This window comes from Ranitomeya variabilis, chromosome 4, assembly GCF_051348905.1.
Source record: "Ranitomeya variabilis isolate aRanVar5 chromosome 4, aRanVar5.hap1, whole genome shotgun sequence".
Taxonomy (NCBI): domain Eukaryota; kingdom Metazoa; phylum Chordata; class Amphibia; order Anura; family Dendrobatidae; genus Ranitomeya; species Ranitomeya variabilis.
In genome coordinates this window covers 571,778,693-571,793,852 of record NC_135235.1, presented here as the reverse complement: position 1 = coordinate 571,793,852, position 15,160 = coordinate 571,778,693, and the positions used below count along the sequence as shown (strand labels likewise).

Below are 15,160 nucleotides of genomic sequence, written 5' to 3'. Positions count from 1 at the left end.
AAAACAGCGGTGAGGAGGCGGCGCCCGGCGCCAAGAAGATTTGAGTGACGGCTGTGTGGCGTCTGCAGCAGGGGGGAAACGCCTGCCTCCAGCACTGAAGAAAAGGTATTTTGGTCAAATTACAAAACTGATTATTTCGGCAGTTACAGCACCCAGAACTAAAAGAGCCACCTTGTCAGAATGCAGCAAGGTGGCTCTTTTAGTTAAAAACGCCTGGGGGGGGATAACAGGTTCCCTTTAATGAATGGTGTTTAAAAATTTTAACTACCAGGGTATTTTTGAGTGTTTCTCCAGCATTTTTTTATTGGCATTTTCCAAACATTTTTTAAAGTGTGTTTGGGAATTAAACAAAAAAAAAGCTAAAAAAAACCCGCCAGTGCTCCTAGAAGCGTCTTCCTCTTGAAAAATTTGCTGGGTTCCATGCCCACCTGGAGAAAAACATTGTGTGCATATACCCTTATCAGTCAGACGCCTCTCATACAGCCAAGCCAGAACTCCACTTTGGCTGTACCCTGAAACACAGTGTCTGCAAATTGAGATTCTGGTTTGGCTATTATCCTAAGTCATGTGACAAGGCTCGTTAAAGGGTCGACATTGACTTGTAGGATTGCTACCTTCCAATAGGTGGCACTAGAGTTCTAGTTCTCTTCCTCTCTGAACAGACAATTTGCATAATTAGCATATTTCCCAGAGGAGCATTGCGGCTTTAAGTCTCCTCATCTCGGCATGCTTAGCATGTCAATCTCCGCAAGGAGAAACAATACTTCTTGGATATACCCTTACATAGTGCGTCATTTTGGAGAAAAACATAGTTGAAAGCACAGGTGATGACCCCAAAAGGCATGTCCCTGCCAGCTTCTCCATGCTGGATCCGCTAGACTGACAGGTCTTTCCCTATGCGCACACATAGGGAGGGGTCAGGCTAGTTAAGTATAAACCTTTTTGTACTAGTCACCTCATCCCAAGCCGCACTTGTACTAGTCACCACGTCCCTAGCCACACTTGTACTAGTCACCTTGTTCCTAGCCGCACTTGTGCTAGTCACCTTGTCACTAGCCACACTTGTACTAATCACCTCATCCCTAGCCACACTTGTACTAGTCACCTCGTCCCTAGCCGCACTTGTACTAGTCATCTCATCCCTAGCCGCACTTGTACTAGTCATCTCGTCCCTAGCCGCACTTGTACTAGTCACTTCATCCCTAGCCGCACTTGTACTAGTCACCTCCTCCCAAGCCACACTTGTACTAGCCACCTCCTCCCAAGCCACACTTGTACTAGTTACCTCCTCCCAAGCCACACTTGTACTAGTCACCTCCTCCCAAACCACACTTGTACTAGTCACCTCCTCCCAAGCCACACTTGTACTAGTCACCTCCTCCCAAGCCACACTTGTACTAGTCACCTCCTCCCAAGCCACACTTGTACTAGTCACCTCCTCCCAAGCCACACTTGTACTAGTCACCTCCTCCCAAGCCACACTTGTACTAGTCACCTCGTCCCAAGCCACACTTGTACTAGTCACCTCCTCCCAAGCCACACTTGTACTAGTCACCTCCTCCCAAGCCACACTTGTACTAGTCACCTTGTCCCAAGCCGCACTTGTACTAGTCACCTCCTCCCAAGCCACACTTGTACTAGTCACCTCCTCCCAAGCCACACTTGTACTAGTCACCTCGTCCCAAGCCACACTTGTACTAGTCACCTCCTCCCAAGCAACACTTGTACTAGTCATCTCGTCCCAAGCCACACTTGTACTAGTCACCTTGTCCCAAGCCGCACTTGTACTAGTCACCTCATCCCAAGCCACACTTGTCCCAAGCCGCACTTGTACTAGTCACCTCATCCCAAGCCACACTTGTACTAGTCACCTTGTCCCAAGCCGCACTTGTACTAGTCACCTCGTCCCTTGCCGCACTTGTACTAGTCACCTCATCCCAAGCCACACTTGTACTAGTCACCTCGTCCCAAGCCACACTTGTACTAGTCACCTCGTCCCTAGCCGCACTTGTTTTTTCTCTAAAATGCCGTCCCGTACTAAAACCATAGATGTTTATGGTGCTGGAGATGGTCTCTGATTGATGTTGCCTGTGGCAGGGGCAGTATGTATCAGCGGATACGTTCACTTTAATGCATGAAATTGTCCTAATGAACACTGAAGTAAGTAAATCAGGACTCGCCACCTGTAAGGCAGATTTTATTTATAGGCGTTTTTACCAATATTACCATCGCTCTAACTTTATAACATAATGGAAAAGCGTATGGAGCAGGATGTGCGTGCCAACACAGCGATATCCGACATCACTATTTGTGTTTATTCTCTGCAGACAAGCACAGAGCAAGGAGCTGGAGAAACATATGTTCCGCTGACTGAAATTGATTGACAGCCTCCTAAAGATGGTGCATTCCTCACCTCTGGCTGAGAGACAGATGTTATAGTACGCCGTCCTTGCATCGGGAAGACAGATAACGAAAAATTAAGGAGCGATTGAAAGTCATTACCGCAATGCAGAGACCCGCAGTTCTTATGGAGGGTAATCCAGAAAACAGCGAAAGCTTGTCTGTATTTGTCAGGAGAAATGGAGGCCCGCTCCATGTATAAGCCTGTCAGTGCCTCTCCTATGTGAGGACCATTAATCCGGCTGTGATGTATGGGGGCTGCATAGTGATAGCGACGTGGTTCTATTGTTCTCTTGATATATATAGATCTACATAAAACTTAAGTCTACCTAACTACACTACATATTGAATAATTCCATATGCTCCATTTTCTGTAACCCCTTGGTGACCGACATGTGCTGTACATTCATAGCACAGATGGTGGTTAGCTATATAGTTGTTGTACCGGCCAGGATTGGTGCTAGCTCCAAGCCTTGGATTTAAACCCTTTAGATGTTAAAATCAGTATCGACCCCTGTATCTTAAGGGTTAACCAAATACATGTAGAAAGATGATGTTTCTTCTGTCATCCTAACATACAGTAATGGCAGGGAGACATTCTCAGGGAAAAGCTGTCAGTAGGTGGGCAGAGGGAGCCGCTGCTCAGAAATATCAAGGACGGCGTGCACAGATCATTGAGAGGTCTCCAGTACTTCAGCTAATAAACAGTGAAATTAAAGCACCACTCCAGTGGGTTTTTTTCTCTCACAGCTCGAGTGGTGCTTTAAATGTAAGTCCATTACCGCCGGTCATGTACTCGCCCTCCTGCGTCTTCGCTGTTTTTCTGCACTGGTCTGGTCCCACAGTTCCACCTTGTGAGCGTAGCTTCTGACTGGCCGAAAGTTAGAAGCTGCGTCACAAGCTCTCATTGTAAGTGCATTCAAGTGATTGTAGCCACTAAAAAAATGGGCAACACACAGATGCCATCAGTGTTGCATCCTGTGCTGTCTGCTTTTACTGACTAAGGCCCTTTCCACATGTACGTGTTTGTAGTATGTGTGCGATCTGATTTTTTCATGGATACCACAAGTGCCCATTATAATTTATGGTGCTGCACACATGTCTGTGTGTTTGCACCATGTGTCATCCGTTTACTGTACATGTTTAACATTGCAAAGTATATGAGAAGCTTTGGAATTTTTTTTCTTAAACCATACCAGAAAAAAAGTTTGACACACTGATAACACACTGATCCAAAACACTGAAGACATGGGTACCATTTTTTCTGGTGCCGGTATTATACAGATGCTCAGGATGCCTGCCTCTCTCCACTCACACAGGTCTGCTAAACTTTGTTGTGCCCTACATGCTCCAGATGACACGGTGTGATTTTATGTGATCATCTGCCTGGGCCTATATAAGGCTCTCCAAGACATTTGTGTTGGTAATAAAACTTTAGTGTTGCTGAGACTTGTCTGCCTGTGGCTTCCAGTACCTCTGCAACCTCTCAGTGGTCTCCAGGAAGTCTCCTGCCTTCAGCTTTCAGAACCTATGTTACCTGTCTGCAGTCTCCAGGATGTTTCTTCTCTGCCTGAAGCTTCCAAGACCTTTGCTGCCTGTCTGCGGTCTCCAGAACGTCTCTTGTCCGCCTGTAATCTCCAATACCTTTGCTACCTGTCCCCCATGTGCCTCACCTGCCTGTTGCACTGACACCTGTGACTCATGTGCCCACCCAGACCTTGGGCTTGGAGGATCCACCTCACCAAGTGAGCCTAACCTAATCCTAGGAGAAGTATCAGAACCCTCCTTCAGTTTTTTCTGATAAAATAAAAATGAATGAAGGTCACATGGACCAAAAACAGCTCAAAATCGAATAGAGAACATTGATGAAAAAAATGATGTGTGAATTTATGGTTTATTATATATAATTGCAATGTAAATTACCTATACCCCATTACAAATTAGAATATTTAGCAAAATATATAAACCTTCTGGTGTTTACAATATTTCAATCAAGAACAATTTAAATAGCTCCACGGAACTAATTTTACAACATGAGGTTATAGGTTGAACTCAATGGACTCATTTATGTCTACTTTCAACCATAAAAACTATGACATGAGTGGTTTCTTCAAATTCAACATAAAATTAACATTGTGGTTCTCCTGATGAATAAGTTGGTCCACTTCGAAATGTTGGCTGACTTGCATAATGTTCATTGTGGTTTTCCTGATGAAGAAGTTGGTTCAGCTTTGAAATGTTTTGAGAATAAACCGCATGATCTAATCCCTCATCACGTCCTCTGTATTTCTTGAATCTAGCACAGCAACAAACTACTACTCCTCTCCACCAATTGTTCTACTTTGGCAGGATTTCATGATCTGAGGGCACTGGAGCAGCTGTCACATCTTGATTCCTCAGCTGTGGGTTAAACAACTCCAAAAGGTGAGCAATTCTTATAGCTCTCACGTAGACCAATTTCTCTACCAAAGAAGACCCTATTATGCTTTGTGTCCCCACCTCTTTCAAGCTTCAGCTTCTTCCCAGAAAGCATTATTTCCCAGAATTTCCTGATATTTGATTGAGTCTATCTTGCCCTCCACACACTGCAGGCTTTTAGTGCCAAAGGAAGCAAAGCAGCCCCAGAATATCATTGAGCCACCACCATGCTTCACAGTAGGCAGGGTGTTCTTTTAGCAATTGCTTCATTCTTAATCCTCCAAACATGCAGCTGATCGATAGGCTCAAAAAGTTCCAGTGTGTTTCACCATATACAGGTCAGAAACCTCAAGCTTCTGTAGCTTATATATATATGGTGTTGAGCATGTTAAAGTCACCTTTTTTGTGCTTTTGAGTCAGAAGAGGTTAAGTCGTTGGAATTTGGGCATTGAATCCTTTAGCATTTAATATGCTTTACTGTGTAAACTCAAATCTCAATGCCTATTGTCACCAAATCTTGCTGCAGATCGTTTTGCAATCACTTGAGGATTTTTTTTTCCACTTTCCTTCTCTGAAATCTTTGAACTTGAGAAGTCTCCTTCCAACTATATCTCAAGGAACATTCAATGCCTTTATATCTTTTTTCCATGTTTCATGCAAACCATTGATCTCTTCTCTTAACTTTTTAGGCCAGACTACTCTTTTGATTTAGCCATATTACTCACATCGAATCAAACTTCACAGACAACAAACCTCTAGCCTGTCCAGATATTTGATGTGTTTTATGTCAAGCACGCCTGATGCAACAAATGAAGCCCTTGAGTTTCAGCTTTAGTTATGCAGAAGACAAATGTGCGCTATTATGATGGATTATTTTCAGGGGGTGAAAAATTCTGAGACTGCAGTGGTCTGTATGGATACGTTACCACAATGAATAGTTGGTGAGTTTTTGATGTAGCAGATTTTCTGCTGCATTTCTGCACCTATTAGGTAAATAAGTTACGGTACTTGCATTTTTTTCTTTGAGTTTTTGAATGCATTTTTTTTTACATTTTTTTGACATTGTGGTTTTTATTTCTTTTTGGTATGTCATGTTTTAAATAAAGCCGTTTTGTTTTTGATACTACTGGTATTTGACTTTAAGGCTTGGGTCACACTTGCGTGTGCAATGCGAGAAACTCGCGCGAGTCTCTCACATCAATACCCAGCACTGAGGACTACAACTACGATGAGGACTGGCAAATGAATTAATAGGTCATGGGAAGAGCTCAGTATATAGCTTTGGGCTTCAGACACATGGCGCCAGGCTCCTTTTACAGCTGCACACTGCCCATGCCAGCATATATGCGCAGTGCACAACTGATACTGCCCTAGCATAGGAGATAGGGCCAGAGATGGACTCTACTCTTCTAGCCCTTGCGTGTACCATACTTGCTGCGTGTAAATGTTATGCAGTGATACTTAAACACAAGCAAATAGAAACAGCAGCCCCAGTGGCTGCAAAAAAATATTAAAAAATAGATAATTAAACCATTTAATGTTTTTACATTTTTAAACATAATAGTAATACAATTAAATATACTATTTATTTTTTAAAAATAAAAAAAGTTACACATTTGTTACGAGGTTCTCCAGGACTAACATATTGATGGCCTAGAATGGGTCATCAATTAGACGTTTGTGGGGGTTCGAAACCCGGCACCCCACCCATCATCTGATATCGGCACTGACCTTGAACGGATATAAACAATGTACAGAGTGTAAATCCAATGCTTGGTGGCCACGGTCGAGTACTGCAGTTTATCTGCCCGTTCATTTGAATTGCTTAGTGATGAGCGAATATACTCGTTACTCGAGATTTCTCGGGTGTCCTCCGAGTATTTTTTAGTGCTCGGAGATTTAGTTTTTATTGCCGCAGCTGAACGATTTACATCTGTTAGCCAGCATAAGTACATGTGGGGGTTGCCTGGCTGCTAGAGAATCCCCACATGTACTTATGCTGGCTAACAGATGTAAAACATTCAGCTGCGGCAATAAAAACTAAATCTCCGAGCACTAAAAAATACTCGGAGGACCCCCGAGCATGCTCGGGAAATCTTGAGTAACGAGTATATTCGCTCATCACTACTTACATCCAGTCATTGCTGGAGCAGATATAATTTCTACAGATAAGACATCAATATGTTAGTTGTAGACAACCTTTTTCCCAGTCTGAAAACAATGAAAAGTATAGCGGAGATTTGCTGTTTTTTTCTTTAGAATATAGCTTTAAGTAAAGTGAGTTTCCCAGATATAGGGAATTGGAAATTCCAGACAGGGATCTATCTTCATTTTTACATTTTTAATGAGGATAATGAATGTTTGGTAGTTCTGGAGCCAGTATAAAAGCTTTGTAAAAATATATCAGATCTTTACAGTCTTGAATTTAGATTTGCAAGACAAAAAATTACATATTTATGGTGACCGGTTATCAGGAAGATACCAGAAGGAATCAGAAGAAACCCAAAGACATTTTTAGCACAGAAATACACACTGCCCATTATCAGTGACTTTGGGTTGTTAATATATCCTGTCATACTATGGATAGGGGTTATTAGAGCCCGACCTATAAGGGCTTGTGCACATGACCACATTTTTGATCCGAGTACGATCCTACACAACATCTTATCGCACTCAGACCAATGTTATTCTATGAGGCCGTGCACATGTCTGATTTTTTCCTCAGACGAAGTCTGTTCGAGGAAAAAAAATTGCAGCATGACCGATTGGCATCCATAAATCAGATCAAACTCAGTCATGCAAGTCTATGGGTCCGTCAATAAAATCGGACTACACTCGGCTGTCATCCGAGTGCAATCCGATTTTCAAGGAGAGAATTGAGAAGATGGAGAATTCCCCCCCCCTTCTCTATATCCAATAAAATCGGCTCACACTATGATCACACTCTGATCTGAGTGCGATTAGCATAATTGGACTGATTTTCTCGGTTAGCCGTATGACCATAGCCTAAATGGGGCCACCCTTGTTATTTGAATATGCGATAGGAGAGAACAAGCTAGTGTGTCCACCATCGATCAGCTTGTATCATTGGGTGCAGTGACCCTTTGAGCCTGCCCTGGGCACAGGGAAGGTGCCTCTTGATGCCACCCTCATCTGAGTGCTGAGCACAGGGAAAGATGCATCCATGTCCCCCATCCTTGCTCCTAATTGTCTAACAATACAATGTAATTCTGATGATTCGTGCATAAGAAGTGCCCGGCCACAGTTCTGCAGACACAAGCCTGTTTGATTCTTGGCCAAGCACAAACAACACAGCTGCAGATTCCAAATGAAAAACTATTGTTTGTGAATGAGGTAATTTCGGAGTTGGCTGCTCCCTTCTAAGAGGCATAGTATTTATCTCTCCCTCAGGGTGTGCTTATCGCACAATTCCCAGGCTTCGTAATGGGCCTCGGTAGCTTCAACCACGCTATGAATATTCCTTGCAATCATAGCTGGTTGTTTGTGAGAGCATCACGTGTCCGTCTCACACATCCCCTTGCCCAACAACACATCAAAATCCATCTGCCCGAAGTTCGATTGTGAGTATTTCACAGAGAAGTAATCGGTACAGTACAGTACATCTCACTCTTTTCTTAAAAAAGCTGGCCATATACATTAGATTGCTGTCGACCAAACAATGCTTTGGATGATTGTGCGGCTGACAGTCATCTCGACTCCCATACAAAGATGCTCACTCTGCTGAGCTGTAAGAGTGGTGAACTGTGCTGCTACGCTCCTATCCCTGAAAACATCAATCATTTCAATAATGTGTAATGTGAATAATGTCTTGTGTTATGTGTATATATATATATATATATATATATATATATATATATATATACTGTATATACGAAAGCTCCTCACAATGCATGGAGGTCTCCACCCTAAGTCTAACACCCAAAGATTGTATACCAACAGAAAGGAGGGTGGTCGAGGCTTCATAAGCATCCAAGCCGCCATTATGGATGAAACATGGAGTTTCCAGGAATACATCTGGAAAATGGCACCAAAAGATGAGATGCTGAGAGAGAGCCTAAGGCAGCAACAACAACAGTCCTGGAAGGAAGAACAGGAACATGAAGCGCCATGGCAAGACAAGCCGCTGCATGCGATGTACCATCGACAGATAGCGGAGGTGGCAGATATGGAAAAATCCTACCAATGACAAATAGAAGCAGGAATCTACCACGTAAGACAAGACCCCAGGTGCAGATTATGCAAAGAAACCTCAGAAACCGTCCAACACATAGTGGCAGGATGCAAAATGCAAGCAGGAACAGCGTACACCGAACACCACAACCAAGTAGAGGGGATTGTATACAGGAACATCTGCACAGCATATGGGCTAAGTCCCCCTAAGTCCAGGTGGGAGACCACAGAAAAAGTGGTGGAGAATGAAAGGGCTAAAATCCCGTGGGACTTCAAGATCCAGATGGATAAGCAGGTGTTGGCTAACCAATTAGACATTGCGATAGTAGACAAGGATCAGAAGACAGCAATGATAATAGATGTGGCAGTGAACTTGAACTGTCAAGGAAACTTCTGTTTGTTGAAAATAACTTGGTGTCCCCTGAGTTGTGTGAAGAAGCTCCTGAAAATGGAGGACGTGGAGGCCTGCGGCCTACAAGTGAGTGTGATACACCCCACACCTGACAGCACATTGGTACTGGGACACCGTTTTCATGTAAAGTTCCAGAGCATAACAAGACTACCTTCATTTTTCAGACAATTATCTTGGTTATCTCATACACAAATTTGACTTGCAACTATTTAGTATATGCTTAGTTATGCCGATTTTTGGCATGTAACTGCACTGTTATCAAAGACCTCAAAAGTTTTAAGAGCGCAGTCAGACGGTCGTATTACTCGAGCAAGGATCGCATCGCAATTCTCGGACTGTCCGTCGGCTCCCCTGACTGGAGCATGATAGCTTCATAGAAATACATGCCGTCATGCTCAGGTCAGGAGAACCGACGGCCAGTCAGAGGATTGCGATGCAGTGTGATCCCCACATGAGTAATATTGGCATCTGACTGCGCTCTAAAACGAATAATAACAAGCACTGTACTTAATAGGATAGGTAAGTCATTGAATTAAACAACTTTTGCATTGACCCATATATAGTTTCACATTATCCTGGAAATGAAATCGCAGATCACTATCCAAAATCAAGATAAGGATGAAATACACCTTACTCCGTTTCTGGAAGGTGCACAGAGAAGGATACCACTAATAATTCATAAAATATCAAATAATCTGGCACTCAAATGGTTGCATGTGCAATTAGTTTATTAAAGATCCCAATATCTTGTAACGTTTCGGTCTTACACATAGACCTTCCTCAGACATGTGTTATAGTGATATGGAAAGGCCAACAACATAGTGGGAAAAATCCTAAGTATGAATGAAGTCCATAAATCGTGTAGAGAAACGGGAATATCACCCTCTGGAAAGCACTGGGTACCGGAAGCAGGACTACCCTGTCTGTGTGTGAAAGCACTTGCCAACCTTTACTGATTTGGGTCTCGTGAAGTCTTTTGAGTGTGAACTCTTTTGGGGGTGTCTGCTTTTCATGGTAAAGGGTCTATCCACCATCTACCAAGGTACATTGTCGTATGTAAACAGATGAACAAGAAATATACCATTCGGGGAAACAGGGTAAATATAGAATAGGATATGGTATGTGAAAACCAAAAGAAGAAAAGCACTACAAGAACCCATAAAATACAAGAATCTTTATTAAATAACCATAAAATCAAAAACATAGAAGGGAAAAGCAAGATTGAGACAATGAACACCAGAAAACGTGGCAATGTGGGTCCCAACGTGCAAGCTATACAATAGGAATTAATTCAGTACATAAAGTGCGCTGGAGTACTGCACATAAAAGATCAAAATAGTCAATGAAAGTGCATGGGTATATCAAGAATTAAGAAGCATAAGTGCAAAAAATCTATATAGCCCAAACATACACTCCAAAGCTATCAAGGGTAATAAATAATCATTATAATACCTGAGGGAAACCACACTGCCACGAGCCCCAACGCGCGTTTTGGCGCGATGCCTTCTTCCTTGTTAGCTTTGGAGTGTATGTTTGGGCTATATAGATTTTTTGCACTTATGCTTCTTAATTCTTGATATACCCATGCACTTTCATTGACTATTTTGATCTTTTATGTGCAGTACTCCAGCGCACTTTATGTACTGAATTAATTCCTATTGTATAGCTTGCCCGTTGGGACCCACATTGCCACGTTTTCTGGTGTTCATTGTCTCAATCTTGCTTTTCCCTTCTATGTTTTTGATTTTATGGTTATTTAATAAAGATTCTTGTATTTTATGGGTTCTTGTAGTGCTTTTCTTCTTTTGGTTTTCATATTTACTCTCTGTTGCACTGAACCGTTTATATATATATCCGTGCACCCTTGACACTAGTGTTTGGAGGTGCACATGTGGTCTGGACCATATGCTATATAGGATATGGTATGTGTTTAGAGGACTGCTCCTTAGGCTAACTTATAAAATGCCTGGTAGACCATCTATAAATGTATGAAGCTGGCCTATACAGGATGGCAGTACACAATGGAGTTACTCTGTGTATACTCACATGATATGAAGACCTCTCCTCTCTGTCCAGCGGTCTTGTTACATACATTCGACCAGAGATAGGGTCTATGCTAAAGATTTCCATTGGGGGCTGATCAGCTCCGACACCAGTAATGCTGTAACGAATCATACTCTCTCTGTCCTTGTCCGAACGGATCTGAAATACATACAAGAGAAAAATGTGGCTTGTGAAATGAATGAACATTCTTACGTCTTGCTTCAACTATATGTCTTGTCATAAAGGTAACCTTACATAAAAATTACCCCAAGGGTACGTGTGCAGTCAATGTGTGTCATTATATAAGTGGTTGCTCCATTATTATATTGCATGTATCCCTATATCTCTACCCTGTTCCAGTCATTGCACTGGTTGCCCATCTGGTACAGGGACAAATATAAACTTATCACTCTCACCCACGGTTCAGCCTCTCCTACCTCATCTCTGTCTATCAGTCTACCCATGTCCTCCGTTCTGCTAATCACCTAAGACTAACCTCCTCTATAATCTGAACCTCCCACTCCCGTCTCCAAGACTTCTCGCCAGCTGCACCTATCTCTGGATAGCACTAGTTTCGACAATTCAATTCCCAATATCCACAGTTTTAAGCGTGACCTAAAATGCATTTGTTTTAGACTGACCCAACGCCTCTCCTCACTTATGTAACTATTCCTGTTTTCCCCTTACAAAATTTTCTTCCAGATCTGGTCCCTCATAGCATCTGTCTTCACACAATCTATGCACTTAATAGCTCTTTGTACCTGCCTGAACTGTACACATACTGGCTCGTGTCCGTTTCATGTAGCAGTATGTGAATACCCTGTTTATTACATTTATGGCTGGACTATACAATACAAGCACTTTTTTTTACCATTTACCCTTCATGTCTCCCCCATTCCCTCATAGATGGTAAGCTTGCGCGCAGGATCCTCACCATTCTTGGTATCTGTTGAATTATGTGTTACTCTGTTATGTCTTTCTTATCTGTACAAGTCCCTTCTGTAATGTAAAGTGCTGCCGAATATGTTGGCAATTATTATTATATATTGTGTGAAATCATCCTAGTCATGAGTGTCATCGTTAGCTTGGTGGCAGGTCCAAACATCTGCTCCAGGGATTGATGAAAGCAGGGTTGTTTACCTATGTGTGTGACAGAGAAGAGCTACACAGTAATTACAAGTGCATATATATATATGTGTGTGTGTATATATATATATATGTATATATATATATATATATATATATATATATATATATATATAGAAGGTCACTTTGTCAGACGTAGATTGCATCTGCCTTCATTTCCCTGACATTTCCCGGTAGATAATGAGCACATTCACCGGTTAATCACAGCGAGTCCTCTGCTTCTCTTTCATAATAGTCTTGTTCTCTTGTGATCTCAGCTATCATTTCTGAGCTCTCTCATCGATTCCTAGTGGACCTCTCACTCTCGGACCTGAAGGTCATAGCACGGAGGGAACCATCTGTCTCAAGAATGGACAGACTCAGCAAGCATGGTCATTACTGGAGAAGAAAGATAATTGAACCCATAATGCAAAGAACACATGTGTGACAACCTTAAATAACAGCCCAGTTCTACAGTTATCTCTTCACAGGAACATAGATTAATGAAGGTTTCTCATTAAAACCATATAAAAGTTCCATACCTGGTGCACGGGGTAATAAGAACATTAGTCATGGGCTTAGCGGACATGTCCCTATTAGGGATGTCTATATATGGCAGACATTGGTCTCGCACACATTAAGACTGTCGTACAGTCAAAAGATATGGCAGAGAGCCCCTGAAGCTTATCTGATTTGCCGGTGACCTTGGATCGGCGCTCGTCTTTTGCACTTTGCAGTTTTTATAATACAAAGTATTCTTCCATGAAACAGTTCTCAAACTTTTACAAACCAGAAAAAGTTGCTAAGGAAGCTAATTATTTATTGTGAAAATTGACAACTTGGGTTATGTCAAGTCACTATACAGCCACAAGCCAAAGCAGAGCTATTATCACCTAAAACACCATGGAAGGTAGCTCTCTACTAACAGTGATCTAATAATGAGCTATAGATAATGCGGCTGTCGCTGTAATATCCTGTACAATAACATTAAAAGGGGTATTCCCATCTCCAAAATCCTATCCCAATATGTAGTAGGTGTAATAATAATAATATTAGAAGATACCTCCAATTAGAAATCTAGTATAGTTCTTCTGATTCGCTATGTCGCTAACCCCATGTGCAGGGCATTGCAATAACTTATGTATACATGGTTATGACCACTCAAATAGTGACAGTTAGTTATTAGTGGCCGTAACCATGGCTATCTAAGCTACTGCAATACCCTGCGCATGGGGTAAGCGACATGGCTTATCAGAGGAACTATACTACATTTCAAATTGGAGGTATAGGCTAATATTATTATAGTTACACCTACTACATATTGGCATAGGATCTTGCAGATGGGTATACAATAAAAACCCACCACAAATATTGTATAATTGTGATTTTATTTTTCACCCACCTTGCCATGAATGGAATAAAAGTTAACCAATTAGTCTTATGCACCCCAAAATTATACCAATGAAAATTTTAACCCCTTCACAACCTTTTACATATATTTATGTCAAAAGCCGTGTCCCTGACTTTGATTTGGGCGCTGATGCAGAGCTGGCATCTCTCCCGTACTTTTTCATATATAAGCTTCGGCCACCGCCATCAGGGGCTTGTCTACAGCATTCTATAATGCTGCAGATAAGCCCCCGGTGTAATCTGAAAGATATACTCACCCAGGGGCGGTCCCGGTGCAGTCCGATGGGCATCGTGGTCTGGGTCCGGTGCCTCCTATCTTCATACGATGACGTTCTCTTCCTTGCTTCCGGTCGCGGCTCCTGCGCAGGCGTACTTTATCTGCCCTTTTGAGCAAAGTACTGCAGTGCGCAGGTGCAGGGAAAGGTCAGAGAGGCCCGGCGCCTGCACACTGGAGTACTTTACGCTGCCCTCGACAGGGCAGACAAAGTACGCCTGTGCAGGAGCCGCGGCAGGAAGACAAGAGGAGGACGTCATCATAAGAAGATGGGAGGCCCTGGACCCAGACCGCGACGCCCATCGGACCCGGACCGCACCGGACCGCCTCTGGGTGAGTATAATCTAACCTCTTTTTCTCATCTTTCAGGTTACATCGGGGGCTTATCTACAGCATTATAGAATGCTGTAGATATGCCCCTGATGCCGGTGGCCGAAGCTTATATACGAAATAGTAGGTGAATAGTAGGTGACAGATTCCCTTTAATCATAAGTTGAGCTCTCTCCAAATGCTGAATATATTATATAGTGTCAGCATCTGTATCTAACAGCAGTCGGTGCGGAGCTAGACCTGCGGCTGTTAAAGGGAACCTGTCGCCTGGTTTTTGCTATGCAATCTGACAACAGTGTAATGTAGGGACAGAGATCCTGATTCCAGCAAAGGATCACTTATTTTACTGGGTGCAGCAGTTATGATGGAGTCACAGCTTCCTCTGCTGCAGGTATTGCAGAGCGCAGGTATTGATCTCTGTATAACCCCCGCCCTCACCACTGATTGGCAGTTTTCTGTGTACTCTGTATATGTACACTGGTGTGGTTGGACTAGGAGGCACAGGCAGCTGGTCCTCTACTTCTAACTTCCTGCTGATAAAACACTAAATCTATTGA

At 42.6% G+C, this 15,160-nt stretch overlaps 1 protein-coding gene across 2 annotated transcripts in view; it reads right to left on the bottom strand.

Annotated features, from left to right (window-relative positions):
- Positions 1-15,160, bottom strand: part of CDH4 (cadherin 4) — a 1,009,876-nt gene that overhangs the window by 115,455 nt on the left and 879,261 nt on the right. For both annotated transcript variants that reach the window (XM_077252850.1, XM_077252851.1), the window contains one exon: positions 11,468-11,623. In XM_077252850.1, coding sequence (XP_077108965.1) covers positions 11,468-11,623 — 156 coding nt within the window. The remainder of the gene's footprint in view (positions 1-11,467; positions 11,624-15,160) is intronic.